The 15,120-nt window shown below is 37.9% G+C and overlaps 1 protein-coding gene across 1 annotated transcript in view; it reads left to right on the plus strand.

Moving 5' to 3' along the window:
* PLXDC2 (plexin domain containing 2) overlaps positions 1-15,120 on the plus strand; it is a 270,768-nt gene that overhangs the window by 111,500 nt on the left and 144,148 nt on the right. The window contains exon 2 of the mRNA XM_065832450.2: positions 14,883-15,094. Within this exon, the coding sequence (XP_065688522.1) occupies positions 14,883-15,094 (212 nt within the window). The remainder of the gene's footprint in view (positions 1-14,882; positions 15,095-15,120) is intronic.

Raw genomic sequence — 15,120 nt, forward strand, 5'->3', positions numbered from 1 at the left:
AAAAGAGATATATGCTTCATCCTTTATTAACAAACAGATGATACTAGACAGATGCTTAAAAACAGCTTAGCTAAATCATGTGAAGGGAACCATACACTGTGTGGAAAACCTGCAACTTTTGGCATACACAGGCAGAAGTGGAGATTAATTTGGGTCACAAGAAGATGTGAGTTTTTGATTTACCCTTAAAGAAAAGAGAGGGAGAATGGCCACGAGGAGTTATGCAATGGAGTTCAGTTAAATAACAGGCCTTTGAAAGGCCCTGGTTCATGGAAGTGTCAGTGGTTTTGGGAGCTCGTTTAGAGCCAAACAATGTGCCCAAATGCATCAAACTATGAGAAACTTCCATATGACTGACATGAAACCGGAAAACTCAGATGCGATACACGGGCTTCAGCAGCAGATTTAGTCTTCAACCAAAGTGGGCATTTGCTGTCAGCACTGGGTAGTGTTTAACGAACTCTTCCTCCCAAATTTGTTTAGGGTTACACATGTGATAAAGGACTTGAGCACCTACAAGCCCAGTAGCTTTCTAACTCCCAAGCAGATTTAAAGCCTTGTGTTAGGTGCTTACTGTTAACACTTAAGTTGCAATCCCAAACACCCATTTGTGGATCTGGGAGTTACCTGAAAAAGAGAAACAAAAAGAAGCAATGCTCATCATATATTTGAAATGCCACATCTTTCTGGGGATTAGCTGCTCAATTCAGGGCTGCAAAAAGAGACCTAATTGGATCCAGCATGTGCAATGCATTTTTTAGAGTGGTACCTGCAGCTGGTCTTTGCAAGAAACAAGAAAAGCTCTCAGTTTGTCTTCTAAGCCCAAGTACTGGTGTCTTCCCTATGGAACCGGGACAGACAGTTCAAGGCTCTCTTTACCCTGGAGGAGGTCTTCCATCTCCTAGCAAGGTGTCCTGCTTTTGAAGTTGTTCCAGAAATTATTGAAGACTAATTGGAGCAAAAAAGAGGGAGCGGGATGGACAGTTCAGAAAACCCCTGGGGCCTATTCTGTGATTCTGTGACTGTCACTAGCCCTGACTGAGGAAGAAAAAGAGTTTACTCTGTGTTTTGAGAGACAGTTCTGTCACAGTGAATATGAGCTTTCTGAAACTGGAAAGCAGAAGCAAGGGAACTGCTCCGGCAGGGAAGAAAGGTGGCCATTATCTCTTAGTAAGGTGGGAACACAAGGTCTGGCAGAGTCTTTTACTGACTGAGCCTCACTGCATCCTTTACTGCTAGGTAGCCCAGTCCTTACATTTGTCTGAAGAGAAAATACTGTAGATCAGGCCTGTAAGCTGCAGTGGGTTTGGAAGTGATGGGTCTGTGGGACAAACTGCACAAGGAGAACCAGCCTCTGCAAGCTTAGAAGTTGCATGTCCAGGACACCTAGACATCCAGGAATTGGTAATTTATCCCTCTATAATTTAGACATGGAATGATATATCTGTAGTGACTGAGCTGTTTCTCTATGTGACTGAATTAGGTGTACATGATGAGGAAGGCAATCACTATTCAGCAAGAAAACAGATTAATGTAAGATTAACTCCTCAGTGAAGTGGAACTGACAGCCCTGTGGAAGATGAGCAGTTCTAGAGACTATTAAAGTCCCATTTAAGTTCACCAGGTTGAGACTTGCATGAGATGTAAGTGGTTTGACAGTGTGAATGTATGTGGAAGGGAGGCAGTTTGTGCCATGCTATTTCTCTGTATTGAGCTAATGAGGAACAAAACCAAAAGAACTATGAATATATTCTTGAGAAATTTCAGTATGTTTCTAGGGTCATGTTCTGTCCAGGAATCAGGTAAATCTTTGCATTGTACTCTTACAACACTGAGTGAAGTCTATCTGTTGTTGAATCAGTTCCATGTTGCAAGATGTAAAGAGTTGGTTTCCAAACCTTACTGTGGCTTCTGTGGCTCTGGATGGGCTGTCAGCCAGTCTGTGGGTTAAAACCTTGGCAGCAAGATGCATTAACATAGAAATATGAGACTGCTGTAAAAGATGGCTTTTTGTGCAACTGGCTAGTGCTTTACTGTCATTGAATCTCAAGGACAGGGTATGGGGAATCACAGCTGACTGCTGGCACTGTGCTTTGGATAGGAAAAAATAAAATAGCATGTTGAGACAGTGTTGATCTGTGCTTGTTAGGAATAATATCTGTAGTGGGTAGAACGGGAAGAAACAGGTGATTTTTCAAGTATATTTTATGGATCTATCAGTCTCTGTCTAACAAATAGGCCAGATTTTGGCTGACTTGTTTTCGCAAATCCTTCTGTACGTGGAGTAATCCTGTCTTTGATGAATAAGCCAGGAAGAGGCAAACATTCAAATGTCATTGTGTCTAAAACCTATTAAAACCCATTATACTCCTATTTCCAGACATTTTTTTCCTCTTTCTTCTTTGATTTTCCCTTCTAACTAGTGATAATAAAGAACCTGAGCAGCAGCTGGAGCAAGTCACTGAATAGAAGTGTAAATGCTCTGCACCATCAAGGTTACCCAAGAAGGAAACAGATTTTCTTGTGAAGGTCTCTTCCTCACAGAGCCATCCCTTCAGCTCTCTTAATGCACTGGGCAACATTTGCGGGCATCTAAATCACTGAGTCTACCAAGTTTGAGCCCTATAAGCTCAGCTTCATTTAGAAAATAAGCCCCTCCAAAGCATTAAAGTACACTTGCGTAGTGTTTTTTTTTTAAGAAATGTACCGAAGTGTCTTGTTCTGTGTGTTGCCTCTGTTCTTTTTTACCCTCTGAAAAGTAAAATAGCATACTCTTCATGTAATGATCAATGTGTAATGATCTTCACACGTTACATAACATCCTATCTTTCACTTAGAAAAGCATGAGGCACAGCAGAGAGGGTTGTAAATCTGTCCTTTCCTAAGTGTAGAGTGATGTAATTTAAACTGGCTCAGCCCTGCACAGCTTCCAAGGCACCATGTGCTTTGCAGTGCAGCAGTATCTGTCTCTGCCTCCTCATTAGGAAAATGCACAGATGAAACATTCATACATAGCACACAATCAAAGCCACCCCAGGAGGAGTTCTGTGATGCAGTTTATGTTTTTTCTCGAGAATGTTGTGGTAGAATTGGAAGATTTATGATAAAGGGAAAAAAAAAAAACAAACAAAAACTAAAAACTTAAACACATTTATTTGATCTTTTCCCAGAATTTGTCTATCCAAATAACCGACTAACTGAGTTCCATGTTAGTTCCATGTATTAAAAGTGGATGAGAGCAATGCAGTTTCCTCATTTTATTTTGGGTCAATGGAAGTGCATGTAAACAGTGTAAAATATAATGTATTATATATCTAAAAATGCCCATACTCTATTTGTAAATGCTAAAACCCCTTTATAGGAGTTGAGTCCTTCCAGTCTTCTTGGTTCATTAAAAACTGTCCTTTCTGCACTTTACTGCCCATATCTGCACAGTCCACAGTACTAGTTTGTCTGTCTTTTGGGAGAACAGAAAGGCAGTATTCAATACTCCATGTATCGGGCAGTCCAATTAAACATTTGTGAGATAATTTCATTGCTTTGACAAGTTTCAAGATTGATGCAATATTTTCTCTTCTGTTTCCCCAGTATCTCTGCCAATTTTCAATGGATTATTTCTTTTCTGCCAAAGAATGTCTTTCTATCATTCATATCTCTACTTGGCTTAATTCTTATTTTTATGTCTCTGCTTCTTGATTGGTTTAATACAGCTGTTCTTTGACTCTAAATACACATCTACAACAATTCCTCCTTAATGTACCATTTATTTATTTTTTTTGTTCCCACATCAAGTCTAGCAATGCAGATTTCTGTGCCAGAGCTTAAGAACAGTCTCTGCTCTAAATTCCTCCCATTAGTGTGCTAGAAACATGATGTTTCTCTCCAGTAGATCTCCTGATGAAGCTAAAATGAGAATTTTTCCCGAAAAGGAGCTGGAGGCATTTAGACCCATTTTAATTTCAGTGACAAATTTAATCTTTGTTTGATAAGACACAAAATAGCTCGCCCCTGCACAGTAAGGGAGTCTGGAAGAAAAAAACAATGGTATTTCAGTAATAGAATAGTACATAGCTATTATCTAGCGCTTGTCATCAGTAACACAGAATATGTTTAACAGACAAAGCCAGTATCATTATCTGCCTCTTACAGATAGCAAAAGTGAAGCACCCATTGAGCTATTATGCAAAAATACTATAAAAAAATAAGTAAACCAGGCTTTCACAGTACGTTTTTATTTCCTTTTATTGTATCCATTTCTACACCATTTCTTTTGTGCTTCCTGTAAAGTTGAAAGGTTCTGACTTCTCTAGTGGTTCGTCTTATGGAGGGCCATATCTACAGTACTGACTGCATCAGGCCAGGTTGGAGCCCTTATTGTTTAAAATCCTTATTATGTTTTCAAAAGCCCTGAAAATACCCTATGGATAACAATGGAAGGCAATAGATCTTCCTTTTTAGAAGTTTTATGCTATTATTTTTGAAGAAATGAGGGTGCTGTGTAAATCTATAGAGAAATTTAAGGTGAACAGCAATTGTGAGTTGAGGGTGAAGAGACACTGGAACAAGATTCGAGCTCTTCTTTCAAAAAAATTTTCATTGTAATTTCTTGACCATCCCATCTCTATGGAAAAAGCCTCAAGAATAAAACACAGTAAGCATTATTCAGTGATTCTGTAAAGCCAAGAAAATAAGGTCAAAAACATCTTGAGCATTTTAAAGTACTAATATTTAATGTAATTCTCAGTCATTGCTGACCTAAACATGTAACCCCACCACATAACCTCAATGAGATTTATTTTTCCTGACCTGTGGAGTGACTCCATGTTTGGGTGTGCCAATTTACTACTTTTACTTTTTGCAGGACATTTGATGAAAACCCTGTCTTGACACCACAGTGTAATGAATTCTGGCACTAAGCCTTCACTATTTATTAAATGAATTCATTAATTCCACAAATGATCAAGTTATTTACTTGGAGCTGGTATAGTCTTTCTAAATTCTGAATCACTGCTGATCTAGGAAACCATGTACAGAAAATGAAGGAAGATATAAAATTTCCTTCTTTAATTCATAGTGAAAATGAAGGGGTTTAAATGTTAAGTTCTGTCTGAAATTACTTCATGCATTTTAGCACTGAGCTGAAGGAAAGCCCAAGTTATGGCTCCACAAACAGTTGTAAATTTTAACTTTGACATCTTTGAAAACTTTCCTGTACAGCACAGTGGAAGAAAAGTCATGCAGCTTTTTTCTTCAGCTTTTATAATGTCAGATACTATTGCATTCCTTGCTACACATTTCTGGGCAACAGCAATTACTTGTTCTTTTTCCAGTTTTCCAAATCCTGAGCTCCGTGAAACGTCTAATACCGCAAACCACTTCCTTTCTACTCCTGCAAGCGGCTCAGAGGGAACTGAGGACACAACAGGAAAAATGTGTCATGGTTTAGTTGTGCCAGGGCTATGCTGCATGATCTGCCTAGTTTGAAGGTGTACAGGTTAGTTTGGGTTCTGAGTGGTGGCACTGTTTACCTAGGCTGTATTTTGGCCCACTGACACAGAAATGAGTCAGAAGTGAGTAAGGGGCTTAAGAGTTTGTCCCTTTTTGTAGACAAACTTGTTAACAAGGTGATTCCAGTCTGTTGGGCATTCCTGATTAGGGACGAAAAGAAAATTTTGATGTGTGTGTCTATCAGTGTTTGTTGTACCCAATGAGGTGTTATGCTACCTTTCTTATTTCCACTGTGTTGGGTTGCTCAGATTTTAATCTGTGCCTGTGAGGTGATGTTGCGTACACATGTATGTGCAGGTAGTTCTGTCGTGTTGATATGTGACTTTTGTTTTCTTCTCTGTATCTTTTTGCTTGAGCTACCAAATCCAACATGGTGGCCTTTGGTGTGAATGCTAACACCGATCCTTGTGCCTGACTCAAAGTCATCCTGACAGGGCTACGCAGGCAGCCAATTATGCTGCTCCGACACTTGTGAGTGACAGGCCTGTGGAGAGCTAACTGATGGTGTCTTGGCCAGAGCAGTGTCCGTGGAATTGCTGCTCTTTGCTTCTGCAGACTACAAGAAGTCTAGCGCTGTCTGTGCTGATCTGTTTTTCAAGCAATGGGCTTGTGTGTCTCTCAGCCCCTGGTTTTTCCTTGGGCTGAAAATGAAGATAGCCCTTCTACCAAAGTTTCATTTGCCATTGGCTGCTGGGAAGGGTGCAGATTAGCCAAGCTAACACAGTTTGGCACATCCCAGATGTTTGCTCTCTTCTCCCTCGACAAGTCGTGCAAAAGGACTTCCAAACATACACTGCAGTTCAAATTATAAATTACTATTTCATTTTTGTATGCTTTTCTCTGCTGCCCAGAAACAGAAGTTAGTCCTAACAATGTGACTGCAAAATTGTCCATCTAGTTTTTTAACTCTGTTTTTGTAATCTGTACATCTGTGCACAATTGGTGCCTATCTTCTAGATGAATGGATTGCTTGCTGGTTCTGGTTAAGCCTAAATCTAGAGGAGAAGCTGACCCACCATGGGGTTGGCATCCTTGGGTTGTTCTAGTGCACAGGTTTGCTGGGTCCTTCAGGAAAAAGAAAGATGCTTTCAAATTGGAACTGTGGGGTGGAAACATTGGAGATTCTAGTATCTGATGTTGGCAATTGTACTGTAATCCAGTTATCAACTAGAAAAAAGCCTTTCTAAACTTTTGTCCAATGCCTTTAAATAACGTACAGTTGGTATTAGTATTCTCTGGAAAACCTTTGAATCTAGGTTGGAAAAGCACGAATTTGCATATAAATAGAATATTATGGTGAGCACTCCATTTCTCTTAGCAGGACAATTTTTTGTTGAATTCTTTATTTTTTTGCTACTTTTTACACAAACAATTTTGTGGCTTAGCAAGAATTTGTGATATAGTGAAGTCTGGACAGAAGATGCATAAATTACACATGAATGAACATTTTGACACTATTGCTACAATGCTTAGTCAGAAAACCTCAGATGATTTAAAACAATGTTAACCTCCTGTTTTTCTGTTCTTTAGTTTGATAATCCACAAGAAAATAGAACTATGAACATTTTGAGTTGTGTGCCAGGAACATAAGAACATTACAGATATTCTTCCTTTTGCTTTATGTGGAAGCCTGGTATGTGATAAATATTCACCTAAGTACACTTGGTATCTGCATTGCTGATAGTTGTTGGAAGTGCTACTGGCAATGTGGATATGAAACCTATTTCTACAGTGTGCAAACATTAATTGATGTTAATCATGCTGAATATGGGGAGCTGAAGGTAAAAATATGGAAGGAACAATCCCAGCACTGTTCACTGTCTCAGGAAGCACCTCTTTTCTGCTAGTCAGGTGAGATTAGGAGAATCAGGCTTCCCTTTTAAAATGCAAGATTGTGTCCTGGAAAGGAGAGGAAAACAAGAAACTGGAAGCATATCTTTGAGTAAGCTTAAATTTACAACCCTACTAGGAAATTTTTAGGGATCACCAACTGAAAAAAAAGAGGTTGAAGGCCAGTGTTAAATGGTTGTATGTACAGCAAAGACTGAAGGTATGTAAAAAGAAGCTATACTGAAGTTACAGCATCTAAGACAAGCAACACTTAAGGAGGAAGAAAACTCTATACTTTCCCATTTTTCAGTTGGAGAAAGTATTTCAGTTGTGCATTGTATACTGAGTTTACATAGGTACTAATAGTATGGGTTTGACTTCTTTCATGTGTTCCTTGAGGTCCAGCTCTCTGACCTGATCTGCCTGAAAGCTCTGGAAAAATATCACATCAGTAACAGCACGTTTGTGGAGTTTTAAATTAAATAAGAACTACACAATTCTGGCTGTTCTGTTTTTTTGTTAATAGGGATGCTGAGTAGTACTCAAATTGTATCTGCCATGGCTGGGTATCTAAGCCTATTAGAGGTTTTTTTTGTAAGGAAAGGCTAAACCAGAATCAATTCCATCTTCATTTTCTGTGGTTTCTTTTCAAAGTGATTTTGTCTCCTTATCTCAGAAAGCGGAGGGTTATAATAAAGGATTATACTCTGCATTGTTAGCGTAAACATAATTGTGATTTTACTGTTCCAAAAGCAATACAAAAGGCCTCTGCCTGTGGGTTGCAGATGTGCATGAGACATGCAAGAGCCTAATAGGTGTAAAACGTTCTATGCCTTCCCTTTCTGTTACCATCCATGTTGCCTAGACTCTTGTCACTGTTTAAACCTCAGTTGTGAAAGCAACTTAAGTCTATCTAGATTGTGTGTGTAAAAAAATTTAAGGACATCAAATGATAACACTTTTTTTTGTTTTGTTTTTAAATCTTCTTACTATAATGGCCTCAAAAGCCTGATACTAGTTAGATTTATAACGATATCTGATAACACTGTTTACTGATCAAATCTCTCTCCCTTCTTATTACCCAGCATCTTCAAGGCTGCAAGCCTTATTTGAGGCATGAGTTTGTTTGGGGTGTTTTTTGTTCTGCAATAAACTTCAGTCCTTGTCCCCAAGTGGAACTAGCAGGAAGAGCAGCAAAACTAATCCATAATACATTATAAATCAGAGAGCTCATAAATTCAACATGCATGTAAATTATTGTGGTTAGGTATCTGGAGAGTATGTATGAAGCAAGAATTAGACCATAATTCCCAAGTGCTGATGTACACTAATTAAAGTTATGACATTGTTACCAGTGGACTCAGGCTCCTGACTTTAACAATTTTAATTTAGGAGTATAATTACATAAATAATTTCAAAATTAAAGTAAATCAGACAATAACCCCCAGCCCCTCCTCCCCAGAAGTTGTAGTTGTGACAAAGATAAATTTCTGGAAGTGTGGTAATATGCACTTTGGGACCACTTAGAGTAGTGAAAAATAATAATTGAACAGAAGGAGGTTTTAAATGGAAAAGTCTGAATTTATATTGTTGATAAAATGCATGTGTAAGGAAATTATCAGTTATGTTATTTCCCTGCCAGAGTACCTACTATTATTGATACTAACTCTGCATTAGAAGTGAGTCTTAGTAGCTGTTGTGTAATTGCAAGAGAAACATTTATCAAGGTGGTGTTATCATTTTAGACATTATTTGCTGTTCTGAGCATACAATTCAACAGCAATAGTTTCAGAACTGTGATCATAATCTGCTATCGCTCAGTATTTTGTTATTGTTAACCTCTGCCTCCATTTGCATCCCCTGTTTGGTGAAAATACAATCATCCTAAGCATCATTCTCACACATAACATTATTTTAGGAGTCTCAGCCAAGTTTTAAAAAGAAATTGTCAGGTTGTGGTCTTTTGTTGTTTTTAAAATCATGATACAAACTGCAACAGCTGCATGTGTGTTAATTGTCACTGTAGGACAGTTTTTACAAATCATGTAATTTGTAAGTTTGCAAAGACATTTATCCTATCATTACCATGGGCATATTGAAAGTCAAGCATATCTGTTATTTCTTTCCAAAATTAAGTTCAGAAGAATTGAAATGGTCCTAGTCCCATGAATGACATGCAGCAGAAAATGAAGGCTCTGTAGTGTTGAGCTGTTCATAGACAGAGATAATTTAAACTGGAAATTCTTCTTATGAGAAGCATGATTGATTTCACTGTGATATTGGGCATTCATTATATGAGCACTCTACTTGGAGAATCCGTTAAAGGAACATTTATGTTTTGAAGAATCTGTCACTTTGTGGGTCCAGTATTCATATCTTCCACCAACATTTTTTGGTGTCTCATCTTTACTAATAAAATGGTCATAGAAGAAATAAAGATTCATGAAATGGGCTATAGAAAGTTACTTAAGTTAAAAGAGTATGATGGCATTTTCAGTTCCTTGATGAATAAATTTGATTTTGCTGGCATTTGGGCTGCGGCAGATTTAGAAAGATGATACTGTCTCTCACAAGCAATCTGTTAAATGGAGGTTTCAATATGTATTTCTGGGACTTAAAAAAAAAATCTTGTTGATTATGATACAGTTTTGAAATTAGTCAAATTGCAGAGTTGGCCTAAATATGTGCAATCATGAAATGTAATTAACACATGTTTTTCAGAAATGCAGTTCTGAAATTTTAATGTGCTGAAACATTCCACAAACCTCTTTTTGACCTCATAGAAAAAGGAAAAAACAAACAAACAAAATAACCACCGCAGTTGAATGAGTGGTAGATAGTTTACCTATTTGGCTTTTTTGTTTCAAAATATACTTCCTTTCCTTTTCAATTATATTGCTGTCCATAAAATTTTCAATGTTTCTTTTCCTTGTAAATGTGAGCTAGATCCTAATTCTAAATAAAGCTTTATGCAAACCAGTTTTCCCTACTAAATCAGAGTTGTCTTAATTGTCAAGCTCTGCTGTTTCAATTTTATTTTATTTACTTAGAATTTTCCTCTTTTTGTTTGAGGTCAGGCTTGGCAAAGCAGAGAACCTGTGCCCTTGCCATAGTCAGGTGGCATCTTCCCTTTCTGCAAATCTTTCTTATATAGCCCAGTCCACACTTCCAATCTCTAAGAGCTGCTTGCATAATTCACAATATTGAAGTAGACAAACTTCTCTGTGTATTCAGTTGTTGTCCACTTTCAGCATTGATTTATGTTAATGATATATGTTAAGAAGTTCTGTGTATTTTTGTAGCACAGGACACACATCTTCTTGTCAAAAACCGCAGACTAGAAGAGCCACTTCAAAGGTCAGGTGTTGATGTACAAGAAGGTACAAGTTTTGGTATGTCCTCCATCAGGTTAGCTTAATACAGTTTAAAAACTTGTTCACTAATAGTTAAAATGCAAGCTAAGTTAGTAAAAAAACTATTACCTGGGTATATGGTGGTTTAGGCAATTGATGCCAAAATCTTTTAAATGTCTGTTACCTGTGAGCATGGAAGGAAATTTAAAGCACCTGTCTTAGATGTGAGCGGAAGTAAGCCCGTGCGTAAATTTCAGCTATTCCCCTTCCCCAATTTCCTCTCTAAATATTCTGCATAGGTCCTTTGTGTAAATCGTGCCCCTATAACCTGAAAGCATTTGGTGGTAATTCTGATCAATAATATTGACAACAAAGGGCTGAACTGGCCAAGTAGACAGGAGTTTCTGAACATACCAACAGCCAGTCATTTACTCCAGATCATCGCAGAGAAATGAAAGCTTTTTATAGATTTGTTTCCCTCACCCCCACCCCCTTTCTAGCTTTATTCAACACAGAGCTGAAATTTTAAATTTTGACTTAACCCAAGGGGGAAAGGAGCTGCAGACATAATGATTTTCATTGCTAATTTTTATGAAAACTTCAAGGACAAGAGCTGAAAGATCAGACCAAAACACCAGCTCAATTACATATTCATTGGAAAGTCCTGCAGTCTGTTTTCACTGCTTCCAAAATATTGCAGTACAATATCACTCTGAGACCTTCACTCTGAGGTATTTGCATGCTGGTGGCAGACCTATATATAACACTCTTGTGTTTTGCACATAAAAATATCAGCTGAAAGCTGTAATTCAAATTTTAATTGATTTGAAGGCTTGTTGTAGTTCTGAGTCTCTGCTTATACAGGTTGAACAAGTTACTGCTCATTTATGTTTTCCAATATCATGATTTTATTATTAATCAGATATTAGAGCATTTGGCTGCTTTCCAATTGATTTGAATGACATCTTCTCCTTCAGTGTTAATTAGGTGCAAGCTCTGAGATCTAGAAGATAAGAATATAGTACTTTGGTACATTTCCTCTAAAAAGCCTTTTATGTAGTTTATTATCTACACAGGGATTTCAACCAGAAACATGAAATAGTCCTAACTTGTAAAGTGTTGGAGTTGTATGTCTCTGAATGTTTTTTCTTCATGAGCTGCTTGCGTTTAGAACTTGAAAATTTATCTATCCTTGTTTGTCACTTTCTTAGCATTAGAGACCTTTTAGGATAAACCAGAGACACCACACTGGATCAGAGCAGGTCTGGCTAAGCCCGTCATATCTCTCTCTCCATCCCCAGTAGCTGAAGGAAAAGGTTTAAGGAAGGAGGAAGCCTACAGTGAATTTCTCTCTTTATTCCCTTTGAACACATCCAGATCTTCTATCACATTGAAGCTTCAGTATCCCCATTCTGCCAGTTTAGGACAGTTAACTAGTGTAGTGGTAACATTGGTAAAAGCTTTCACAGATAATAGTGAAAAAAAAAAAAAACTCACATGAAATATCTCCTCCTTCCCAGCACATGAAAACATTATCAGTTCATGCTTTTAATTCTTGCTGCTATTAAATTTAGAAAGATATAATGCATTGTGAATACAGTTAGATGCTTATAAAGCTTCCTTGTGTCAGTGTAGCTTGCACCTGTAAAATAATATTTATCAGTGTAATGGCAGTAACAATATGGTTTAGAACATTTTCCGTTTCAAGAGAAAAATCACATAATTAAAACAGTTGAAACAGGATAAAAGTTGTGCATTGGCAACATCAAAGGTTTCTCTAACGGAGAATGGCCCATGCCAAATTTTGCAGATGCCATGATGCAATTATACTATAAAAGATTATTATGAAGAAAAAAAGTGTTGAATTTTCAAGCCAGTAGAAATACCTGAATGTTCATATCTCCTTTTTCTCTCCAGCACTATATTATTATTATTTTTAAAAGCAGTTTATGTTACAACACCTTAAAGCTTAGAAACCACATTAGTTTCTATTCAAGATATAGAAAAAGTATAATTGCTTTTCTTTAGAGACAAAGGTCAGCCTGAGGTGAATAGGATTTAAGACCCTCCCCTAACTTTTTACATTTTCTATTTGCTAATTTTCATGCCTGCCTCAACATGTTGATTGTTGACCAGAAAAAGAGCAGGCTGCAATGGGAGTGCAAAATGAGGGTTAATATGTTTTTTACCCCTCTGTTTTTACCTCACAAAGGGCAGCAAGGGAAGATGCTTGAGAAGAAGGGAGCGAGGTCCTGCAGACACATAGATATTGCACTGTGACCCCTGGTTGTAGGTATCTGATGTTCCCTGTGCCCCACAGCAGGCACTGAGGTGTCTTAGAGCTGCAGACCTCGCTTGGGCGGGAGGACAAACACTGTCTCCATGGATCCAGCCTCAGGCATCATGTATCACAGGCAGAAAGTGCCTCCCTGCAGTTGTATCTGAGAAGGTTGCTGTGCCTGTCAGCTTTCTGATGCCCTATCCCCGTAACTCCATGGTGAGTGCCTCCAAGCTGAAGCAGAGAGTGCAGCTTTGAATGGATTTCGATAAGGACCAGGGAGGAATAAGTCAGTTCATCTGCTGAACTGTCCCTCTGCATCTCGCAGCTGATTGCCTGATAAAAGAAGGAGTGCAGTGGCAATTTGTTGAAGACAAGTGTTCTAAGGCTTTTAAGAAACACAAGGAAACAGGTTTCAAAAAGTCACCAATTAAAAGTCTGATTACTTGGGATCTGGGCACAGTTATGGCCCAAGATTGTTTATTTTGCATCTCTATTAAATTCTGATTTTTCTAGGTGACAAAGCACCTGTGACTCACATTAAATTCAGTGTGGTTGACCATGATCAAATAGCTTAGGAAATAAGTTTAGTAGATTTGGGGGAAATTGATAGAAAAATGGAACCACAGAGAACCTAAATCATATTAGAGATTTTTGTTCTGTACTGTAACTCTTTCTGGTCTGTCAAGAACAATGTCTGCCAGATTCTCCTATATCCATGATGCCTGTACCTGTTCTCGCTATGATGCAGTAAAATCTTAATTCTTATTTAAACCTTTGACAGATATTTTTCTATTTTTTCCATCTCTTGTGTATCTAGACAACATATGCAATGCTTAGTAAGGACCTTAGAAGTGGTGGCTTCCTTTGGTCAGAAGTTTCTGCCAAACAGAACAATGGAAATATTGGTAAAAGTAATTTCTTTACAAGTCTAACCTTTCAGTATTTTTCATTTACTTGGCCACTTCTCTTGAGACTTAATTTGGAACCTTGCAGTTCTGTTTTTTGAACAATATCCCCTACATGGAAAGCACAGAGAACCCCTCCACTTCTCCTTTTAGACCTAAAGACAGTCTGAAAAGCATATCTGATTATCAGTGTAAAGTTTGCAAAATTACTCTACCCCCTCTTAAAGATGTTAATTGAAATAAATTAACAAAAATACTTTCACTGGCTTTTGGATTGGGCAAAACTGAAACTCCTGAAGAGTTTATGGGTTTGTCTTGATGATAGTTTTACTAGCATGAAAAAGTTGTGAATATACATGAATAAAAAACAAAAGGAATATGTAAAGCACACCACTCAACTGCTCACCCTCTGCAGGGGATATAGTAGGTGTCTACAGACTTCACACGTCATTTGCATTTATCACTTATACAATGGGGAAGCTTTATTTTTACACTGGAACAGATGTTTATGGGAATTTCATGCCTGACATAATGTTTATTTGGCTGCCTTGCACCATGGCTTCCAAGCTCTTTCTGCACAAGATCAGTAGCAAAAAGCTCAGCCCCTACCAGTGTTTCTCTGCCTCTTCTTCATTGTGCTAGATTAACTGTGTTGTTTTTTTTTTTTTTCTTTTATTTTGAAAAGTCACATTTATGGGTAAGGAAGTAGCATACTTACAAAGGTTACAGGGAAATCTTTTCCCATACATAAAATAAGCAGGACAGTAAAACATTTTGGATGTTTAGAGGAGTCTATAAAACTTAGCCAAATTCTTGAATTTCATGGAAGTATAATACACTGTCTTTTCTTTTAAGCTCTTATGCTGCTGTAGAGGCTTTATCAGAGAGATAACTGGCTGTGCTATGGAGTGATTGAAATATTATAATGCTATTCTTAAGTTTTCAGTTATGATTAGTAAACAAAAGTTCCACTCACTTTTTTTTTTGTTTTTTCATGTCAAACAGTTGTGTTTTATGACGTTGTTCAGAGCGTCCCTCGAGTGGAGGAAAATTTGCAAGTGGATTCACATGTAAGCAGCCACAGGTGGAGAAGGCACTCAGAGTCTCTCAAATCAGTCGACACCAACAGAGCCAGCATGGGGCAGGATTCCTCTGAGCCAGGGGGTTTCACAGACCTGCTGCTGGAAGAGGCACATGACAACACCACCCAGATTGAGGTAGAAATTAATTCTATTTTTTTATT

The sequence above is a fragment of the Patagioenas fasciata genome, chromosome 2 (assembly GCF_037038585.1).
Source record: "Patagioenas fasciata isolate bPatFas1 chromosome 2, bPatFas1.hap1, whole genome shotgun sequence".
In the NCBI taxonomy this organism is placed as follows: Eukaryota; Metazoa; Chordata; class Aves; order Columbiformes; family Columbidae; genus Patagioenas; species Patagioenas fasciata.